The 23,249-nt window shown below is 36.1% G+C and overlaps 1 protein-coding gene across 4 annotated transcripts in view; it reads right to left on the bottom strand.

Moving 5' to 3' along the window:
• The window catches only part of LOC114066264 (E3 ubiquitin-protein ligase HERC2), a 105,774-nt gene that overhangs the window by 53,766 nt on the left and 28,759 nt on the right, over nt 1-23,249 (bottom strand). For 2 of the 4 annotated variants that reach the window (XM_027900811.1, XM_027900812.1), the window contains exons 5-34: nt 20,291-20,510; nt 18,541-18,641; nt 17,641-17,797; nt 17,083-17,193; nt 16,582-16,753; nt 15,845-16,018; nt 15,039-15,227; nt 14,254-14,405; nt 13,268-13,425; nt 12,747-12,860; nt 11,165-11,416; nt 10,101-10,294; nt 9,326-9,526; nt 8,462-8,690; nt 8,263-8,387; nt 7,683-7,861; nt 6,573-6,757; nt 6,038-6,193; nt 5,608-5,793; nt 4,618-4,788; nt 4,408-4,511; nt 4,148-4,298; nt 3,516-3,730; nt 2,580-2,712; nt 2,356-2,483; nt 2,038-2,233; nt 1,304-1,440; nt 612-785; nt 399-535; nt 153-304 (exon numbers count right to left, since the gene is read on the bottom strand). In XM_027900811.1, coding sequence (XP_027756612.1) covers nt 153-304; nt 399-535; nt 612-785; nt 1,304-1,440; nt 2,038-2,233; nt 2,356-2,483; nt 2,580-2,712; nt 3,516-3,730; nt 4,148-4,298; nt 4,408-4,511; nt 4,618-4,788; nt 5,608-5,793; nt 6,038-6,193; nt 6,573-6,757; nt 7,683-7,861; nt 8,263-8,387; nt 8,462-8,690; nt 9,326-9,526; nt 10,101-10,294; nt 11,165-11,416; nt 12,747-12,860; nt 13,268-13,425; nt 14,254-14,405; nt 15,039-15,227; nt 15,845-16,018; nt 16,582-16,753; nt 17,083-17,193; nt 17,641-17,797; nt 18,541-18,641; nt 20,291-20,510 — 4,953 coding nt within the window. Of the gene's footprint in view, nt 1-152; nt 305-398; nt 536-611; nt 786-1,303; nt 1,441-2,037; nt 2,234-2,355; nt 2,484-2,579; nt 2,713-3,515; nt 3,731-4,147; nt 4,299-4,407; nt 4,512-4,617; nt 4,789-5,607; nt 5,794-6,037; nt 6,194-6,572; nt 6,758-7,682; nt 7,862-8,262; nt 8,388-8,461; nt 8,691-9,325; nt 9,527-10,100; nt 10,295-11,028; nt 11,084-11,164; nt 11,417-12,746; nt 12,861-13,267; nt 13,426-14,253; nt 14,406-15,038; nt 15,228-15,844; nt 16,019-16,581; nt 16,754-17,082; nt 17,194-17,640; nt 17,798-18,540; nt 18,642-20,290; nt 20,511-23,249 lie in introns of those variants that run through there. The other 2 variants (XM_027900813.1, XM_027900815.1) reach the window with 2 other exon arrangements.

The raw sequence follows: 23,249 nt of genomic DNA, 5'->3' as shown, positions 1-23,249 counted from the left end.
CACACAGACAAAGTTAAAGTAATTTTCAGCACAAAACAAAGGAAGTGATTTTAACATCCCAGTTATTGGGAACTTTAAAAAAAAAACACCAAACAACAATATTAAGCTAAAACAGTTTTCTCCCCAGGCGAGAGCAACAAAATGAGATTCACCTAGTTCTTTAAATTTTGCATTGGCATCTAGCAGGATGTTCCGGACATTCTGAATAGCCCATGCATACAACTTTCCAAAAGTTACTTCTAGCAGCATTCTGTTAAATGGTGGGATCAGATCGACATCCTTCAAGCAGTCAGTAAGAGGTTCCCTTCACAGAAAAACAACAACAACAACAACAATAAGCATTTTTTTTCTTAGTGAAGAATTGTGAAAGTGAAAGCAAAAGCAACAAGAAGTTTTACCCTATATTGGCTCCTTCTGGAATAAGCCTCTGCCATCCACAGAACATAGCATACTGCACAGAGGGGAGCAAAAAATTTTTAGCTGCCAGTTTCAGAATAGTATCTATTCCCTCCAGACGAACTTCTGCTCTTTCCAACTGTGAAAGAGAAGAAATAAATTACCATACTTACGTAAACTGGTAATATGTGCAAGCCCATTTTCATCCAGTTTACCTGTTTTAATAAACATTTTCTCATTTTTTCTACATCCACCGGCTCTTCTTTAAGTGCAAATTCAACAATGGTGTTAAGGAGGGCAGACTGTGGATACAAGCCTTGGACATTTTGCTTCAGCCACTTGTATTTGTGGACACCTGTAACTGTACTCAAAAGTGGCTGCCACTTATCCTGAAAAACAGGAAGGTAACAGGCTTAAAGTAAAATTGTTTGAAAAGTTTTAATTACTGAAAATGTAAATTATTTCATGTAAAACCACGTCCAAATTTAAAATACAAGAAGGGGAAAATAAAAGAAAAAGGAAACTTCTTCAAAGGTCAGGAAAGAGCTTGGTATTATTTGTAGCTCATTATCTAGTTTACAATTGCTACATAAAATTTCAAACACATTAATATTCAAAAAAAGATGAAGTAACCCATTACATTTTATCCTGAAATGAAGTTTTATCTAAGATTACCAATAATCTAAAAACTAGAGAAGGTATCTTTACATATGCTAAACACACAGTACAAGCTTATTTTTAAGAGTTATTCCAGGTTTCACTGAAACAATGTGCCACACTTAATTATACATCTCAGACACCATTACCAGAACATTAAGTGCCAAGTTACACCAATCATGCTTTAGCTTATATTTTTTTCTTCTTGTTATTTTTATTCATGAGGTTGATTCAAAATATGATATCCTACCTTGGGCGATTTGATTGGTATGGGTTTTTTATCTATAGGTACTGGACTGTGAGGTACCACACAGGATTCTTCCAAATCACTTTCTTCGTTTCCAATTTTGGGTTCTTCTACATCAGCAGATTCAGATTTTTTTGGCACTATAAAAAAAGAAAAGTATTATTCTTTCATGTAATCTGATAAGATTTTACAGTGTCACATTTTTAGGTTTTCAAGATAACCTAAGCACACAGAATGATTAAGATATGCCTGTAATAAAATGGAAATGTACTCTTGGTGAACTCTGTGTCCAATTATTACCAAATTAACTCTGGTATTATCTGCAATATGTTTTTACCTTTAAAGACCAACTTCAAAAGCACTTTGGTGTCTTTTCACCACATTAACTTATTTCCAGTTGAACAGTTCTTTGACTACACTGCTTTAATAAAACATGATTTCTAAAAAGATGCCATTTCCAGTTAAACCTTATGAAAACCAATTCAGAGGGACTGATATTGAAGGATCATTTTCAATACATTGGAACACAAAGCCTCAAATAAACTTGACACTCTTGTTTGCCAGTTCTTGCTGTAGGAACTGTCATGCAACCACTGGCTTAAAAAACTTCAAGAAAATGCAGCAGAAAGCAAATGGCTTCAGTGCTTTAACTAACCACGGTCTCAAACAGCAGCAAACCTTGAAATAAGACTGATTTTTATTTTTTCAAAGAGAATACAACATTAATGCTGTCTTACCTCTTTTTTTCCTTTTTTCTCTAATGATTTTCTGAGCTACCCTTCGCCATCGGGGCAAGGAACTAAGAAGTTTAAATTTAGACATTATAGAGAGATCGTTGCAAACCGCGGGACGTAGTTCATTGAATAAGAATCTCAAACGCTCAATGACAGGAGCACAGACTTCCTTGTAAGAACGACCTTGTTCTTGATGGGTCTAGAAAAGACATTGAAAGATTAGGTTATAGTCCAATACACGATAAAATGAATAATATATAACTTTTTAATAAAACATTTCAAGTGGAAATTATTCTACACTTCAGCAGCTAAGAGGCTTACCTTAATCAGTGAGCACTTTGCTTGGTAGACAACACGACACACATCCACTACAGATTTTGGTAAGGTTTTGTGCTTTACTTGGTCAACTCCAAGGGTACCAGGATGAACAAGAGATAGTGCTACGTGACCTTAATAGGAAAAGACAATCTCTGAATATGCATTTCCACAATTACGCATAGCAGAGCTTAAACTGATCCTAAAAGATACACCACAAGCCTACCTACCCAAATCTTCATGCTTTAGAAGACAACATAATAACAGACGTCCTACTTCTTCCACAGGATGCTCAGGAGGGAATGTGATTGGTGTTGTTAAGTGACACTGTTTACAGTATCTTTCTATTTGACACAAGAAGTCCTACAAAAACACACAACAGCTTCTATTTAAATTTGGTTTTAAAATGCAATCAAAGGACTCAAAATATCACAGACAGCATTTCAGTAACACCAAATAATCTCCACAATCTGAACTAATATTCATGAGATACAACACATAGGATGCACACAGCAATTACAGCCCAATACTACAAATACCATCCTTCTTCCTGCATGAAGAGCAACATGGCTCAAGGAACAAAGCTACTACGGTTTGTATCTCTTTGTATGATAGTCAGGTGGCCTAAAGCAATTTTCAATTGTCTTCTTTTTCATTATCATTATCCTATCCTCCCAAGGACTTATTAGGGGTTTTTTGATAAAGGAGATGATCTCAAAGGGTTAGAAAATCTGAAAATATTACAGAAGACAGTGATCCATGAAAACCTTAGATGTTTTCATTTTATCCACAGTTCCAACTATGTGAAACCTGAACCCTAAGGCACAGAGGGAAAAAAGCATACATGCACCTGATACAAAAAACACATTTGCACCTTAACAAAGGAAATTCCATCTTAGTTCAACTGGAGATGAGTAGGGCCTGTCAATGCTACTGAACTTGACATGGAAAGTAACGCACTTTTTTTTTTTTTTTAGTTATCCCTTGCAAAAAAATCTAAAGAAAAAAATGTACTATTACACTATTAAATGAAACATACAAATTTTATCCATTAGTAGTACTCAACCACTTCTTTCATATAAAGTAATTCTGAAATAACTTTTTCAATTGGAGAATTCTCACCACCACTATCACCCTTCAGCAACAAAGAAATACTGAGGGCTTACCTTCACAGTGTGATCCTGAATATTATTATCCGCAATAGCTTGGAGGAAAGGTTGTGAATGGTCACTCAAAGTTAATCGATGTGTATATAGTTTCGATTTATTTGGGGTAGTGTTACCAGGGGAACTGCAGTGGTCTTCATCTTTTTCCTCATTGTAACTGTAATGAATCTGACTAGTTTGCAAGCCTCCAGAAAAGATAGATGACTTCAACCATTCTAAAATAAAGAAAATAGAAGTGTATATTCTGATCAAAGACTAAGCTATCAAGAATTTCCTTTAATAAAAAGCATTCACAGCTTCAAATAAGGTTTAGCAGCTCTTCCATTTGCTGAAACAAATTAGTGATATAACTGTGCTATACAGTCTCTTTTCTCTTCCAATATTCTATGTTGTACATTATGAAATTCTGGATATTTAACTGCTAGAAAGTATCTAATCCCTATATAAGTCTTGCAAATTACTGAACCTTGATGAGTGTGGTAATTAATGTTAAGAATAAAAAACTTCTGCAGAAGACAGCAAGACGGCAGAAGTGCTAGATTTTCAGTTAATTTATATGTCCTTTGTCGTCTTCTTGCATGCTTTGACAAGTATTTATCACTTATTTAAGCTTCAAATGAAGTTCTGCTTACTGGCACATTCAATTTCCAGAGGAGAAAGTGGTGTGCTCATTGCCAGGTAGGAAGCATGCAGTCCAAGGAGAAGACCCAAATTCCTCTCTGTGTCTATTAGAGGTGATGACAAAGTACTGAGATCTGGCGTTGTAATCACCTCCTGGTCAGGCTAAGTAAAAGAAATAGGAGTTGAAAGGTAGAACTGAGCTCCAACAAGAATTCTGAAAGCAAAGTAATACTCTACTTTAGAGAGGTTTTACCATTAGCAACATTTTTACCTCTATATATTGGCCAACACAGAAAGCATGCATGGATTCCCGTGTGTCCTCAAATTGCAAAGCAGCTTCCAAAGCAACAACTGGGTCCTCACCTGCAAACTGAGCTAATGAAAAAATGAGACAGTCAATACAATGACTAAAAATCTGTTCATTTCATCTAGTCTTGAAACAGAAGTAATGTGTGTCTTGAAGTCAGATGAAAATTCTCACCAAGTATGCTACTTCCAGTTAAAGACTGGGTTTGGAAGTCCTTTATATCATACACTTTCCCATCAATCACTGTCCAAAATCCTCCATCTTTGTTATGGTTCTCTAGATCAGCCTTACGTATAAGTGTCACTTCCTCATTATTTCTGCAACTCTGGCCAGTAAAAAATGAACCTACAGGTACAAAAAAGAGAATTTATCAACAGAAAACCAGAAAGTAAGTTTTTCTCTACATTCTTTTAATAGCTGCCTAATCAAATTCTTCACTTTTGTTCAAAGCCTGCTTAGTTTTTGATACGCTCAAAAGTCAAAATGGCTATTAATATGTTCCTGCCTACATATTATGCAATTAAATTGTCTGTATACTGTGATCTTTTATGCACTAATCTCTAATGTCACACCGTCAAAGACCTAGCATCGCCCAATTATATGGTTGTTTTGTGTGGAGGTTGAGCAGAACAATCAGTGTTCTGGCAAATCACTGCTCTAATCAGTTCTTCCTCCAAATTACTTCAGTTTTATTACTCACTTGCCTGCAAAGCATTTGCTGTATATTTAATTTCAGTCTAAATGCAGATTTTTTAATATAAAAGAAGCTTCTCTTTTGACCACAGATACAGTTCATATTATAAAGTGTCCTGAGAAAAAAAAATCCTTATTTCAAAGCTTTCATACTACTCACCCTTTATGTTACAGATAGAATTTAGTAACAAAATACGACTCATGTTTTCACTGCAACTTTTCACACTCAAAATGCAAGATTATGTGAACTACTTCATGAAAAAGTTGCATCTGTACTCTGCTTATTCTACCTCTCTATATGTAACTTCCTTAGGTATGTAGTGACAGAAATAAATACTGCCATATGACTTGGTTAATAAAAATTTGAAAAGTATAATTCCCTTCCTTAGAGTAGTTCATGAACAGTCACCATTTTTATGTAGCTACTTTATGAAAACATAAATAAACAGTCCAGATGCTACTGTTACATACCCATTATTCCTGGCCATGCTAAATCCTCATTGTCATCCCTTTCCTTTCCAGGGGCTAGATGGTTAAACCTGTCTAAATGTTCTAGCAAGCCAGCCAACAGAGGGATAGCACCAGCTTCCTGCATTAATCCAGCATTTTTACTGAGGAGTAGCACTATAGAAACCACCAATTCTGGAAGAAGAATGCCTAAACAGAAAACATAGAAGATACATTTAGTTCAAGATTTATGTTTGTTGCATCACACAAGTAAATCACCATCAATATATTCTGTCTTCTACTATGCTTTAGTACAAAGCTCTTGCCTTCCTTCTCTCCCATCAATCAAAATATTAAACTGCCTCCTTTCTAGTCATTTGGAACTTTCAAGAATGTTTACAATGTAACTTTAAAATTCCACGGAAGGGAAGAGAAGAAGGACAGCAAAACCCACCCGTTAAATCTCCATCCACGACACGAGATACTTCTGCAAAATGCCTATGACTAGTAGAAGCAATGCTGGTTGCCACAGGAAGTATATCACCGATGTGTGTACACAGAAGAGCTGTGTATTTCTTCAGTAAGGAACCAACACCTAAGAGGTCAGGACCTATATAAAATGGAGGAAGAGCATAGAAAACCATCACATAGCCATATTTAAGTAACAGGCTTCAAAAGCTTTCAAACTTTTCTGAAATTATGCCACTCAGTATTAGCACTAATTTAAGAAACCACATATTTTTAAAAATTTATGTTGAGTTTATTATTGAGACCCCTTTATCTAACAAAGAAAAATTTTCATTTACAGAAAACAATTTAAATAAACTACTTTCCAAGACTGTTCAGATAGACTCAGTAACTAGGCTGATAAATGAGACAAGAAGATAAATTACAGTAACAAACTGGTATCCTGTAAAAGTTATTACAGAAATCTGTGGGGAGAGGGCAGGGCTTTGGTTGTTTGGGGTTTTTTTTAAACAATAACTTACTGTATGTATTAGGGACCTGTCCAACGCAATCTGCTGGGTAAAGTTTACTAACAAGCAAACGCTGAAAACGGAGTAAAAGGTCCAGAGAAGCAGATCTCTCCTTGCTATAAAGTTCTTGGTCCATGCAGGAAGAAATGCGACGAGCAACATCTTTTAGTTTGGCTATCGTCTGTGAAGCAATGTTCCTAAGTGGTATAAAAATATCATATGGTATTGAAATGGAGCTCAGAGTGAAGACAGTCCACAAAAACATGGGTTTAGTTTCTGCTAAAATTTCACACAAGCACATAAGAAATCTATGCAAAGTTTCTTCATAGAACGTTCACTTCTTTGCACTGTAGTACTCAAAAAGTCTATGTTTTTGTGGATACATTTTGTTTAACAGGATTTGTTAAAATACCAGGTTTGTGCATTTTGTCACTCACTACAAAACACAGTCTGACAATTTTCACTGAAAAGCTGCAATGAAAGTCATGACAATACATAGCTCAAAATAGTCTTAGTATTGATTGAATTACATGGTTGCCATCACAATTAAGTGAAAAAACACAATAAATTTCTTGGTAAGCTCGTAATTACTTACTGCTATATATGCTACATGTTAAATACTCCCCTAGCTGACATAAAGCAGCTTCGTTCTCAGCACACTATTGGTTATGCATTCACAACTCTGTGAGTCAAGAATTTAAAATTCAGGTTTCTTCCCCACTTACAGCTCCAGACACAGTCTCCTTGAAGCAAAACATTCAGTTCTAAATAAATTAATGGTGATTCCTCTACTTTGTAAGGACAGGCTTTTGAACATTTGTCCTATATTTGGTACAAAAACTTTCAGATTAAAGGAATAAGTACCAAAATCCATTAAAGCAAGGCAGTAAGTCTTTCTAAAATTGGGTAATTAAGTATAGAACATTGCTTCTTAGCAAACATAAAATAGCAGAACTACTAACAAGTTAGGAGAATGTTCAATATTTTGAATTCTGAGGAGTTAAAAACGCTAACAGGAGACCTTATTTGCTAGTCAAAATTACCAGCCCTTAGTTGACTAGTTCATAAAACGTATAAACACATCCTTCTGTACAGAGCCAAAGAAAAATTCAAAGCAATTACCTTAGTAACTGCTGAATTAACTGAACTAATGGTAAACTCTGTTTTCCAGCAGATTCATAGATTCCAGTATTAATAAGGTCTTTGTCCAATGGAGTTCTGCTCCTATGAAGCGTTGATGCATTTGCTTCTTGTTCATCAATTTCTTTTTCTTTCTGTGCTTCTTTTTTTGCTTCAATATCCTAAAAAAGCAAATCAAGTTAAAGAAAACATACAAACTTCTACTCTGATTATGAAACATTTTCTTAACACATACTCATAGTAAAAAGATCCAAGTTACTTTTACCTATACCAGAAATGAAATAATTCCTAACAGACAAAATGTGTATTGTATAATCCATAAAAACCATGTGGGTACGTTTTTTTTTTTAAGGCAATTTTAATATAAAAAGAAAGGGGGAAGGAGGAATGAGAGGTTGTAAAGGCAAACAAGAGGAGAAAAACTCCACAAAACCGTGGTGAAAACATGCCAGTAGCTGCTGCACAGTTCACAACTGAACGTATATTTACTCTGTGTATTTATAAAAGTAACAAATCCGGCCCACCGCAGAAGAACCTGAACTGCAAAGCTGCTGAAACATACCTGAATTTCTGCAGTGATAGCAGCATTTAGCGCAGACTCTAAGCCTCCATCAGCCATCAAGCTGCCCACCAAGAGGTCAATCATAAATCTACGTCCCGGGCTTACGTTCATTTCATTTCCTGAAACTAAGAACAGGAGAAGCTATTAATGAACTCAAAATGCAAGCACCAACCAGATAGGTTTAAATCTCAGGACCAACCTGCACTGGGTAAGAGTGCTGAGAGCGCCCTAGCCCGCTCTTCTGCTGTTGGCAGCAACACAGACCATCCGCTCTGCAGCACTGCTTGAGCAGCCGATTGCACCGTATTAAGGACCCCAGCATTGCTTGCCAATGTTACCACTGTCTGTTTCAGGCTATTGAGCAGGATACTGCCCAAACCTAAGCCAAGGCATTCTGGATCCACCTGATGACTAATGGCAGCGTGAAGCTGAAAAAAAAGGGAGGGAAAAAAAAAGGCAAATTTTAATTAAGAAGAGATATGAGCTTGGCAGGAGTGGGGGGAAAGTCAGTCCTGGAGCAATTGAGTAAGTTCACTAACCAAGATACAAATTTTCATCCGCATATCTAACGGTTTTGGCTTGCCCAAACACATAGTGAATGTAAACCAATACTCATAAATTATGAACAGTAGCTGTGAACCCTGAAGTCCTGAACTAAACCTAAAGAATAACCTAATTTGTTTCTACCTCACTACAACTATGCTAGAAAAAGCAGCACATTTTCAGTGACTGTCAGACACCAATTAAGAGGACATTCACTCTTAAAAACACTATTTAAAAGTCATTGAAATGCTCAAAATCTCTTGAGTGTGTATACAAGGCCTAATCCATTTAGATACTGTTTTTGTAGTTCATTTTTAACAAAACCCAAAAGCTGTCAACAAGAAAAAACCACAACCACTAGCAGCAAAATTTCAAAGAGTGAAAGTGATACTGTAATTATTTCCCTTCTTAAAATCAATAGCAGTGTTTTAGAGCACATTAAGTTTACTATTTTCATCCAAGCAATTTCCTGAAAACATTTAGCTCAGTGACTGCTCAGTGTGTAAGAAATTGAAGGTACCTGAAGCCTCAGAAGATTTAATGTTGCCACAGCCATACACTCCTTTTCCTGAGGAGGGGGCCAGTCAGAGGATCCATCCATTCCCTCTGTCACTTGTCTTAGTAGTAGATCTAGCTGCTCAAAGGTCATGGGGCAAACATCCACCACAAAAGGCACCCGCAAGCCTATTGACCATTCTGAACATGATGACCAAGCAAAACTCTATAAATTGAAACAGCATACAGAGTTCCACAGTTAGTTATTTCCTAAATACAAGATTAGAGATAGTGATTAGAGCACTAGATAATGATTAGGCACTGATTACAGATAGGAGTGTAAGGCTAACATCTGTCTTCAAACAGCAATAGAAGATGCAGAAATAATACCAGCACATCTGTTAGAGAGAACCTCCCCACTTGCATTCTTGGACACATACATAAAACCCTACCAATCCAGAACTCTCTCATCAAATTTTCCAGAGTGCTGTCATGCCAGTCCAGATACCTCACTATCTTTGCTGCAGGAAACATTCTGCTTGACAACTCCTCCACTGCTATACTAGACAAAACAAAGCAGGCAAAAAGCTACTTGTCAGAATACCCAAGAGAGGGAAAGTAAGACACCCCTTTTTGGCAGAAGAACTGCACAAGATTTGTTTTTTTCCAGGTCTTCACTGATTTGGAATAAGAGTGAAAATACGAAAAGCCATGCAAGCACAGAAAGAGGGATTGGGATTAGAGTATGGAACTAATCTCAGCGGGAGACAAAACCCAATCATTCAAAAAATAAAACTTACCTGAGCAGGCCCACAAGCAATTCCAACGATATGCTTTGTGTCTAATCCGGGGAGAGCTGCAGGCTCTGGCTTGGTGATACGCAAAGTATCAAAATGTTGACACTGATCATTGCTCCCCCAGCTATGCACTTCACTATCTTCAGTCAGTGCTAAACAGTGGGTAGATCCAGCTGCCACATCTATCACTTTTTTTCCTGAAATTCAAATAGTGAAAATATAACTTAAACATTACAATCTCATTGACAGAAAAATATCAGAGATAAGGAAAAATTCTAATTGTAACCATACTTAACATATTATGGATGTCAAGAGCCTCACCTTTCCTCTAATGGTGGATTGGAAAGTACAGCAAAGGATAAACCAAAGAAATATTTTAAGACTCATAAGTGATAGCTTAAGTACAAAAGTTAACAAGTTTAAAAAAAACCAGTTCAACTCTGTATCCCTTCTACTTTGAAATCTTTTCAGGAAAGATTCATTAAAAGATCTCCCCATCTATGATGAGAAACTGTGAAGTTATTCGTAGTCATTAGTTCAAAAGCTATTTTCAATTAGATCATTCAACATATATGAATTTTAAGAAAGACAGAGAAATAAAAAAGGTTTCTTCCTCATCCTCTCCCTACAGAACCCGGGTTTCTCACAAATGAAAGAAATCTGCTACAAATTAGTAAAAAATACGCAACTTTAACACTTCTTATTGCATGTGATTTTCACTTACTCCATTTACATGCCTTAATCTAAGCTGCATGACAATGCAAAATACGTGCTTTAAGTTAAGCATCTCTGTGAACTTAATAAAAGAAAACCAGTAAGAATAAAGAAAACAAAAGACAAGCAACATTTCAAGTAGTCATAAAAGTGTCTCTAGGCCTGCTAAAATCTTAAAAGTGTAAATGCAGAAATGATGGGAAACATGCTCTATTGCCTTTTCCAATGCAACCAGTATCAAATATAACCGAGTACATGGTACCATCATTCTTAAGTTTAGTTCATTTACGTCCAGTAACAAACTCCACCAACAGTAAAAAGAATTTTGGAATATTCCCAGCTCTGATAATTACCTTTCAAGCCTTCCAGCAGTTTGGGATATCGAACGTGCTCTTCCGTCCCATGCCCAAGTCTCTGACTGTCACCCTTTCCCCAGGTGTAGACCTGGCCATCTTTGGTTAGTGCAATAGAAAATTGACTCCCACAGCGAACTTTCACGATGTCCAGATCTTGAAGTTTTTCTATCAACTTAGGAGTCTTGCAACCATCACTGCCTCCTCTTCCCAGTTTTCCATAATCTCCATCACCCCAAGACCACACTTGACCTTTAAATCAAGAGAAAGAAAACAAAAAATATCACACTGCTTTTTTATGTAATTAAGTTATGTTTTGACAAGTAACTTCTTAAAAACCTGAGATTCTGTAATAAGCACAATTTTTAAATTGTTTTTTAAGAATAGCAGTCACTAGTTAATTTCTAATTTTTTTGAAAATAAGAAGATTTGAAAAATTTTCAAGTTGATATAACTAAACAGAAAAAGTGTAAAACATAACATGCACTGAAAGTCCTTCTTAAAAATATATGAAAGATTTACTGCATACCAAAGCGAGTTAAAAACTGCTTTATTATTTATAAGAACTTGCAAAATCTTTTCCACATTAAATGGCCATATTGTCTGCAAAACCTGTTTTAATTTTCAGTTTTTATCATTCAAGCATTTCTCAAAATGAAACAAAGAGTGACACTGTCTATCATGTTTTTTGAAATACACTACTAAATCTAAGTCCTAATGTAGGAACTTATAAATAGTCAAGTCATTCTGTATCTGCATTAAATACAGTTATGGGCCAAAAATTGTAAAGCCACACATGTCCAAAAGGAAAGCCTTGTTTCACATTCTGATGTGTTCTCAACCTGCATAAGCAAGTCCCTAAGGTATTCTGACAAGCAATGGAAGCATGCAAGGCAGAGACCAGAAAGAAAAAAAATGGACAAAATCTGGCTTTCCATTTCCTTTATAAGCAAATGTTTCAGTTTTTAAATACTGCACATCATATTAACCAGTTATATTTTAAAAGAACAAGTAGCTTTTGAGAACTATCTTCTTTCTAAGGGATTACTTTGGGCATAACCTCACATAATGAAATTTGAGCTTCAAAGCTGTCTTGCTCTAGACTGCTTGCTCAGGGATGTTGGGAAGCAGAATTTCAATACATCCTCTCTTTGGCACTTTCAATGGGTCAATACAGGCAGCTCTCCTGCTCAAAATTCTGGTTGTTGCAACAACATGAGTTATTTGCATTTCTACAGCAATAATTTAGACACATAATTAAATAGATATAATATTTGTGTGTCTATTTTATATTTACATGGATATTTTCAATATATATACCATAAAATATATATACCATTGCATATTCATAATGAACATACTGCATATCTATGCACAGAAATATATGTTTATACATTGTATGCAAAATGCATACAATGTATACACATATATTTCCCAAAAAAGAATTTCAGCTTTAAATGCTTACTGAATTCAAGCCACTAGGAATAAGACTATCTATATAAGCATCTATATAAGTGTCCTAACAATGAAGGGAAGAAAAGGTAAGCTTACTCAAAATTTTAAGTCTCGTTTTGCTACTAACCATTTTCAGTAACTGCAAGAGTCTGAGCATCTCCACTCCCACAGGACACATCGATAACTTTGAGTCCTTTTAACCCCGTGACCAACATTGGGATGGTCTGATCTTCACTGGAACCTGCAAAACAAAGTAGTTCTATGAGATGCAAAATGTTCTTTTCTTTGTTTTGTTTGGGGTTTTTTGTTTGTTTGTTTGCTTTGGATGTTTTGTTATGTGGCTTTGGGGGGGTGTTGGTATGGTTTTGTTTTCGGATCTGAGCATCATGATTAAGTTTCCATAGGGTTTCTTAGGTATCTAATATGGATTTAACCCATTCAAGAAGAAAGGAACAGAGAATGCTGTAAATTTTTCTTCTCCCTCCCGTTGCTTATTTTCAGGTAAGTCATAGAAATTCAGTGGGTTTCAATTCATACGAAGCCCCCTAAGGTTCTCAAATCAGCTTCAGGTAAGTTGGATGAAAGATCACTTGACACAGGCACTAAACAATTCTTTAACAACTTATTTGAAGGTATCAGCTAACTTACCATGACCAAGCCTGCCATAGTTTCCTCGTCCCCACGTATACAGCTCTCCTTCAGCAGTAATGGCTGCACTGTAGGTGCTTCCACATGCAATATGAATAACATGTTTTCCAGCTTGCTTCCCAGAGAGAGCAGATATCATCTTAGGTTCCTCCAGGGGGCTATTTAAAGAGAAGGTGACATATTTCCATAAATGTGATCTGATGAGTAGTTAATAAAAGGTGTGGCATACTTGTGAGAAACATTTGCTACAGTTCTACCTGCAAGCCTTATTACTAGTCTGAAGTATCAAGATACAAACAGAGCTACAAGCCAAAATTAAGTTCAGATTGTTCAACAACATCCAAACCACTGAAGGAATGTCTAACAACTGTGAAATCTGTTTCCAACTGAACCAATGCAATCCTTTAAAAAAATATTTCATTGTTAAAAACATTATCTTTAATTACTGTATTTCAACAATTACTTTCATGACACTGACAACCCTTGTGTAGTATCTCCCTTGCTTTATAGGGAATTCAGCACTGGGGGAAGACAATTAAAATCTCTAAAATTTATTGATGCACACCCCCTACACAACACTGTTGCTGAAGACTGCTTCTTTGCAAAAGCAGGACAGTAATGTCATTGTCTGACACACAAGAAAAATGGAATTATACAGAACCTGATTGCATAGAAAATGACAACCCCACTCCAACACACAAGTCAATGTCTCAGGGAAAATATGCTGTGGATTCATAAAACCATTAATAAAAGGCCTAATAACAGTAAAAACACTACTACATCCTCTGTCTACAAGTATTTCAGAAAGTAGCATTAATAGAGAACTGGGAATGTTATAGACAGAAAACACATAGGGAGAATGCGACTTCTGTTTATAAAAGAGGTGAATGTCAAATGCTGAGCATGCTTATATACACAACAAAGTAATTTTTACTATGAATTCAAAACACTGGCAAATAAATGTTATGATTATTTTTAATACATACACTGTATCTCCATGACCTAGTCTTCCACCATCTCCACAACCCCAAGAGAAAACTTCACCATTTGCTGACAAAGCCAGATAATGATGCCCATCTGAATGTGCTGCTATCTTCACAATATTCCTGGAAGCTAAACTCTGCACCAGCTGTGGTCCCTGTGAACCAAGCAAAAGTAATACACTTACAGAAACTGCTGACAATTTCCCTCACCTGCTTATATACAGAATAACAAGGTACAGTTATGGCTTTAGCAAAACTGTGAACTCGAATGAGGTGAAGGTACAAAGAAAAAAAAGGTCAAACCTGACAAAAGCAATGCTTTGAAATTATTTTCTTCCCGTTTTTATACTGTCTTCAGTACATATGAAAAAACTGTTTATCTTAACATTACAGGCTATCTTAGTGACAAATGCTTCTGTTACAGTATATTTTTGTTTGAGAAACTATTCCACTTGTGCACAGCTACATCACCAAAGTAAAATTCATTTCATATCTGACACTTTCTGAAGTTGTTACCAAGGTCAGCATACAAATAAAAGCAATTATCATTGTATCCATAACCTCTAGCCTCACAGAAATTACAAAAACCATACGTATTTAATCAAATCAATACAAGAGAAAAAACACACTATTCCTGAAATTTCAAATACAACACCATAAAAGATCACAAAAATCAGCATGTCTCCACCTAGTCTTCCAAAAAAATATAAATAGTTAAAGGAGCAGACTTATGCTATGAAGTGGTACAGAAGAGAACAAATTTTTAAAACCATGTAAAAATCTCTCACCAGAGTGTCGCTGTTGTATGCTTGTGTATAAACTCTTCCATTTCTAGATAATATCAGAAAGCGTTTCTCTGCACAGGCAACCTGTACAACACCAAGGTTGGCCAGACTTTCACACTGAATTGGACCACTCACATTAGCATAATATTTCCAACCTATTAATCCCCAAGCAATGACCTCTTGCAGTGATCCCTAGAAAATAAGAAATTCTGTAAGTACTAATTTTGAAGTACACAATAAAATGCATAGAGCAGATTATTTTTTGAACCTTTAAATGCAAAACATACTGAAATTTGAGACAGTTACTCCTGCCAGTAGTCAGTAAAACCTACTTAATTAAAAGATATCAAAAATAAAAGACTTGCATGCATCATATTCAGTTCAGCCTGATACTGAATGAGCTATAAATATTTACAGAAACTGTTCAGAGATTTTTCAAGTTGGGAAGTTTAGCATTTACTTTTTTCTTTATTTTTTTAATATGTCACGCCCCAAACATTTACCAAGTCTGGTCTTGAGAATTTACTCTGATAAACACAGGGAACAGCTCAAATAATGGCAGAATTAGCCACAGCGCGATAAGAAAGAATGTTTCACAAACCAAAAGTAAAATTTGTACTCCAAGGCTGACTGAAAAAGGGTTGATGAAATAAAAAAATACCCAAGTAAGACAAATTTCAGCAACTCAGAGTTACCCTGTGAAAACCAAAAATTTGAACAATCTTAGGAGTCATTTTCCCTCCATTCTGAAAAATCAGTTATGCTTTCAGGGAAAAGATCTTACTAAATCTGACATTGCAAACAGTTACCTTATGAGATGTAGGAGAGCTACACTGTGGAGGCATACATGGGGTGGCTAAACGATCTAAATGGGCCATGATCACCACAGCTGTTTGTCTCAGATCAATTGCCAGCTCATTGTCCTGTGGCAAAGTCAGATACCTTAAAAAACTTTCATTTGGACTTAGAGGGTAAGTCAGGAGCTAGAAAAGAAAAAAGGGGAGTCAGAAGAATTCCAGGTGTATCTATGCCACTACACATACACAATATGATTTAGTCATGATGAGTACCAGCACAGGTTTAAGAGAAAACGAATTAACTCTGCACATCCTTTTTTTTACAGTAAGGAAAAATTCAAAACATGCATGTTGAGAAAATAGATTGTGAATATAAAGTTTCAAGCAAAATAAAACTGATTTACTATGTTTTATTAACATCAGTAATTTGCACTAAGAGTCACAGTTCAAGTAACTTCAAACACAACTAAATAAAAACAACCCAAATAGGCAGAAAAGTTACCTGGCCACATCTAAGATAATTACGACAACAGCACCAACGTTTACCTCTAACCATACTGTGACATTCTTCCTCCTACCTAAAGAAACTCAAATGCACACATGAAAACCAAATAGCAGTGGTGTATATACATCTTACATGGAAAACACCACCACCAGTTTTGGTTGGATAATTTTATAATTATTTTAGCCAGGCAAATGAAAATTGATTCCAACATAACACCCCCTTCAAATAACCCAAGGATAAGTACCTGAATCTCTTCCTCTGTATTGGGCATGTCTTTGTTACAAATTATACTCTGAAATCTTTGTAGCAAAGGTAGAAGGGGTGCACTTGTTCCCTGCGCAGATCGCTCATTATCCGTTTCCCTTGTTCCATTATCCCAAAGTTGAAGCAACAACATCACTGCAGACAACATTTGGCTGAAAGAGAGAGTTAACACCATCTATTAATATGTATAACTAAATATATTGGTTTAGGTTATCCATATAATTCGCTTTCTACAATTTAAAGTTTGGCAATATCAACTGTCAGGGCTTACCATCTTAAACAGATTATCAAAATATGAAAAACAGATTTTGCAATCTAGAGAATATCAGATCTCAATCACCACTGCATTACAGAAAAGGTTCATATGCTTTGAACCACAATTATTCCATTAAACCCAAACCCATGAAACTGAAGAAAGGCACTGATCAGGCCATTCCAAAAGACGATGATGGTTAAAAATCGGAGTGCTCCTGCTTCTCACCTTAGTGTACCCCTCTGCACTGCCAGTTCGAGCAGTATGGCAAGTGCCAAGTGCTGGTCTTGTAAAGGAATGTTTCCTGGCCCTTTGGTACTGGGAGCTCCATGCACATCTCTATTTAAAAGTCAAACAGTATACATTAAGTAATAGGAAATAAGAGGTAATTGCTTATCAAAAGATCTACAAATCCACAGCACCTCAAGAACCACTAAACTTAAAGAAAACTATAAAACTGGTGATGAAAGCAGCTGAGAAAAAAAGCCCAAACGTTCCAAAGAAGATCAAGTTTTAGAGTGGCAGCTAGGCTTTAAAACTGCCCCAAGCTTCAGTATCTGTAGCTCTATTAAACATGCCAGGAACGCAAAAACATTTTTCAAGGTGAAATTCAGGTATGTATCATGATATGTACTGTAAGGATGTAATTCCAGTATTCAAAAGAACTACTAGAACTACTGTAAAAAGGTAACTCTAAGCCTGCTTAAAAGGAAAAAAACAGCTACTAAGAGATGCAAGTTTGCTGTTTAACAGCTACTTCAGCAACGCTCAACAAAAGAAACTTACCCAGTCACAACAGACCTTAGGAATTTAGTAGCTCTTTCTACCACTTCCAGCCATACAGAAGATACAGTCCCTTCATCAAAAAGGGACGCCTCTGGTAGGGCTCGCAGTGCATCAAGTGATTCCTGTAACAATTCACTGCACAGGTCTGCATCTTCACCTGAGGAACACAGCAATAGTAGTTACATTCCCATCTTCAAATTGCTGTACACAATATTTTGTGAGGTTTTTTTTTTCATCCCCAAGATTACAAGTTATTTAACATATACAATGTTCTTGATTTTCACATGAACATTTTAACTGGAAGATCTTGAAGAAATCTTCACCAAAAAAAATCATTCAGCAATATAACTCTTAAACTCATCCCACTATGTATCCACTGAGGAAATCAGAAGAAGAACTAGGGCTGGCTGGACAAAGATTAAGCCAACCACCTGCCAACTGAACAAACACTGCAGACTGAGGCAAACAAGCAGGTTAAAGTGGCACAGGTGACAATTCTGCCAACCTCTGCAATTTGACAATCGCTGACAAGCACACAAACTAAACACAAGTTTCACACTCTTTCCAAGCTGCCACTATCATGCAGTAATACAGTGGATTGACCTTCTCTGAAGAATAAATCTAACTTTTCTGAAATCTGGCACTAAAAATACATTCTCCTTCATGAAATCCCAATTTGCCCTCATAAGTATAAAATATCCCAGCACAACACAGTATTGGTACGGGCCCGGATGACTTTGATCAGCAACAGCATTGTTGGGCATAGCACCTCATGAACATAAATCATATTATGCAAATCCGTAATTTATAAATGTATAGTTCTATGCAAATACTTAGCACATACAAATGCCTGAATGAACAAATCATAAATATATGCAACATGCTCAAGTGTAGACCTACCTGACCTCCAGGCTCTACGAAGGAAAGCAAATGCAAATGAAAGTGCTGCCCGAGATCCAACTCGTGCAAGTCCTTCTACACCTTTACCTACAGGTCTTGGGCTAAATAAAATGATATAAGCATTTTTTCAATACAATTTATATTATAATAATATATTTATGTTAGCACAATTTTGTATAACATATATCCAATAATTTTATAATTTAGCTATATGCATGCGTATGTGATCACACAATTTTTATTTATAAAGAATTGTAATTGTCTAGAGAATAAAGATGAATAATATCAAAATATCAGCAGCCAACAATCAATTTCAACTGCTTCAAAGCACCAATTCAACACCCAACATCATAAAACTCCACAGAGAAAAAAAATAAACCAGACTGGCATAATTGACTGCCATCAGAAAAACGGCCATAGTTAGTGAGAGTGAAATTACGATGCTGTATTCAAAACAGAAAAAATGTAAGATACTTCATGTACTCATTATTTACTCATTAAGCTTATATTTTAACTAGCACTGCATAAACTATGCTTACGGATTTTTTTTATGAAACTTTTATTATTGATAATTAACTCCACCCATTTTGTCTTTTTTTTTTTTTCAATTCAAGTGTCAATGCTACAAATCCCTGTTTGCAGTTTCTGTATTGGTGTGTGTTTGCAAGAGCAATAGCTTCAACCTTTGTTAATATCCACTGGACTCACATACACTACTGTTAACTTTTCTTTTCATGCAGATGATTGCATTAATTTAAGTAAGCTCCTCTTTGTACTTAACAACAAGAGATTTCCTACAGCTTCCAATACAGAACCAACAATTCTGTTTCCTTTTGATGTGAGATTACAAAGACAGTGAATTGCTTAGGACTTTTCCAAAGGAGAAAAAAACAATACTCTCATTTTTAGCAATTCGATAACTTAAACATATCGGTGTTCTTTTTAATCAGAACTGAAAAAAATATTTTAGAGAATTCTCTATTCAAAGAAAGATATAATTGTCAGAACTCCAATCCCATAATAACTAGCCGTGATATCTACTTACACTCTCCCTTCATATCTGAAGCTAGAGACAATGTAACATAAAAACTTCCCTAGCTGAATTGCTTGTTCTGTCAGAGAGCAATCTTGTTCAGCTACTACATTCTTTAATGCCTCATCTGAGAATTTTTCTATTTTCAGGTCTAGACAGCTATCTAGCCATGGAAAGTAATCAGACCATTTCTTATTCGGTTACTTCTCTTGAAATTGTTGCATATAAAATGTGCAACTACATTACTTTTCAACCATGCTACAGAAAATTACGTTCAGCTTTTATATATTTGCATTTTTAAATTTATGTGTCCTAACTGAGCAAATATTGACAAAAACATATCAACATTATTCAAACTATGTAACTACCATCAGCACCATTTCTGAAACAGACTTCTTCACACCATCTAGCTGAATAGAACAAAAGGAATACTTAGGTAAAAGTATGCTTATAGCTAAAACAACAGTATCTATAGCAATGTATTACAATAAAAACCTACCAGTACGAACAGAGACACTACAAGAAAGCATCAGGCAAGAAAGAACACTGCATGGCAGATAACACCACTTTTTACTTAATGTGGCAAAACCATCTCAAGAAATAAGTTTCTTTACTGCTTCTCTCAAGGAGGAATACATCACATCAAGCACTGACACATAGGTTGATAACCTTTCTATGAGTTTTCTAATGTATGAACTTGTTCGTGCATCTCATTACCTTTTCTTATCCATAGTAGGCAGAGGAAGACTACTGCTTTTCCACTTTACTTTGACGTTCTCCTGAAGAACTGCTCTATTCAAAGCAATGAAATATCGTTCCAGGATAACTAGCCGCTGTTTTAGCCTCATAGCTGACAGAGCTGTTGTAGCAGTTTGTGTGGCCAGGCTTTGCTGTTCCTTCACTAGTACATGAAGGCACTCCTTCAATTCATTCACATCTGAGAATCAGAGAAAGATGAGTTTTTATGGCTGTTCATCTTTGTCACATACAGTATCCAGAAAAATCAAGAAAAATTGAAAACTGTAAACCAACCAGAAGTCTGAACCTTGAAACCCAATGAAACTCCCTGTTCCCATGCATAATGTGCACATTTCTAATCCACAGTAGGATATAATCACAATCATACTTAAACAGGTGTTTCAACAAAGGTTATTATCAAAACTGGTTTTGTATAAACATATCTAGCCCTTCATATTTCATGTCTGAAATTAAAACGTCACAGGAAATATTTATGAGTTTCAAAAAAACAAGTTAGACAGCAAATTCTTATCACCATCCAACCTCAGTCAGACTTCTCCTGAGTGCAGGCAAGTCCCTTGCGTCCCCACAAGGATAAGCTTTCATTCTGCAGCTATACTAAGTATCTTAAGTTTCTCAAAAGTTACAAAACTACTCTCAGAAGCTCTAGGATCACTGCCAAGAGCTGCTAAGCTTCTGAAACAAACGATGTCAGAAATTTAAGATGCTTGCAAGTACTATTAGCAAATAAAAGATCTGACTTATGTACTTACGCTAGTGAATTAAGTCTTCACTAATCAGAGAAAGTACTCAACAGCCCAAAGTCCTAGTAATATATCAACTGATGGTAAGAAGTACAGTGTCAACAATAACAAACTCACTTCAAAATGGAGATTTGGAAACTATTTTTATATTCTCTGTAGTTTTAATTCACAGGATAAATATCAATGCATTCTTAGAGGGGTTCTTTTCTGTCCCATCATTAACAGTCTGATCACTGGGCCACCCCCCTCTGCTTTGCACTGAATTACTGCACTTGTCCCTAAGCCAACTACATTTGTTGCCTGGCTGTTCCACAGAAGTACTTTTGTTTTAATTGACACCTGACTAAGGGGTATGGAAAAAAAAAAACCATAGGTCTGCATATATGTAACAGGGTTTACAAGAAGATGGACAGACTTTAAAAAAAAAATAACAACCACAAAACCATACAAAACCAACATATTTTTTTTGGAACAGCTGTCTCTGAGCTATATACATTTACGGTAGTCTCCAGAGTTGAAAATTTTATCTAATGAGGCATAACTTTTTGTGCAGCTGTAACTGCACAAACCATTTCAATGTTTTGTCCCCACTCTGCAACACATCTTTGTGTATCCAGCAGAGAATTCAAGCAGCCTTCTCTGCCATGGGATCATATTGCACAGTCTGCTATGGTTTGCTGTCAGCCTGTTTTCAACATTGCTACTCACATTTCACCGTTTCATAATGTGATAGATTCCTTTCCCTGAGGCAATTCACATCTTTCCACCTGACTCTGAGAACAACTTATTTTTTCACCAAGTAAGAATAGATTAAAATGTGTTCCTTGCAGTCTAGACCTCAAAGATGAAAGCAACTGCAACAATTATACGCATTGACTCAAACAAGAAATACGACAAAATGGACAAATTGGACAAAAAGCCACACTGTCCTTAATATTAGCTCTACTAAATCTTCCAAGAATTCTGTGGCACAGGTGAATATCAAGGTGAATAGCTATCTACTAATAGATAACTATCAGTACCCAGCCTGAAGCTTCTGCATATCTCCAAGCTTATGGAAACGAAACTTTGTTTCATTTAATACAATTTTGAGGGGAAAAAATCTCAGTTGCAGTGTTAGCATTACTTAGAATACCAAAGTAAAACATTCCACAAAATATAAACTACATGTTTTGAGGATGCTGCTGTTACCTTAGGTGAGCCTTAAATGTTATTTTGTAAGAAAAAAAAACCCCATCTTGCAATACATACTTCAGGGTATCACAACAGAGCATGGTCAATACTGATAAGTAAACCATCAGAAGACATAAAATCTGGGCTTTTTCCTTCTCTTCCTGAACACTGAAGTCTTATCTACCTCTAAATACCACCAGTCTATAAGAACAAAGTACGATATGACCATGCTCTCTTCTTCACAAAAAGACTTTGCTTAACACCACAGAATCACAGGATATTCTGAGCTGGAAGGGACCCACAAGGATCATCGAGTCCAACTCTTAAGTGAATGACCCATACAGAGATCAAACCAAAAACCTTAGCATTGCTAGCACCAGGCTCTAACCAACTGAGCGTTGGATTTGGCAAATAATTTTATCCTGCCGATTCATTCCCCATATTATGGTCTCATGTCTCTATAGGAAAAGTAAAGAAATAGGGAAGAAGAAACAAGGGACTTTAACACTTAGGTTTGGGGAAGAGAGTCTATGTATGGTGCTACAGAAAACAAGCACTAGGTGCTAGACTCAGCAGTCTGTCAAGTAATACAGAGATACAGCATTCATCCTTCCTTCCTGGCTGGCAAGTTATGTAACTGTGAACACCCTCTAAAATTATTTCTGAGAGTGAAGACTCAGATGAAAAGTCCTTCATTTCAAAATAACATACTTATTAAGCATATGTCATGGGGACTACTGAGAAGAAATACTTGGGACAGGCAGGGACCACCTACAGTCTTCCAGTAATTATTTTATGAGGAATTTTTCCTCAAAGTCTACAATTGCATACCTTTCACACCACTTTCAATCAGCCACAGTGATGTCCCAGTGTCAGAAAGATAAATTACTTGTTGTTAGAACTGCCTTGTTACAGTTTAGGGCTTGGCATGCTTCAATGATCTCAGATGTGAATGAATGAATGGCCAGTCTCTTCGCGAACGAAGAACCGGGGAAGGTCTT

This window comes from Empidonax traillii, unplaced genomic scaffold, assembly GCF_003031625.1.
Source record: "Empidonax traillii isolate 1590-97213 ecotype Southwest subspecies unplaced genomic scaffold, ASM303162v1 scaffold750:size552251, whole genome shotgun sequence".
Taxonomy (NCBI): domain Eukaryota; kingdom Metazoa; phylum Chordata; class Aves; order Passeriformes; family Tyrannidae; genus Empidonax; species Empidonax traillii.
This window is presented reverse-complemented; position numbering and strand designations above follow the sequence as displayed.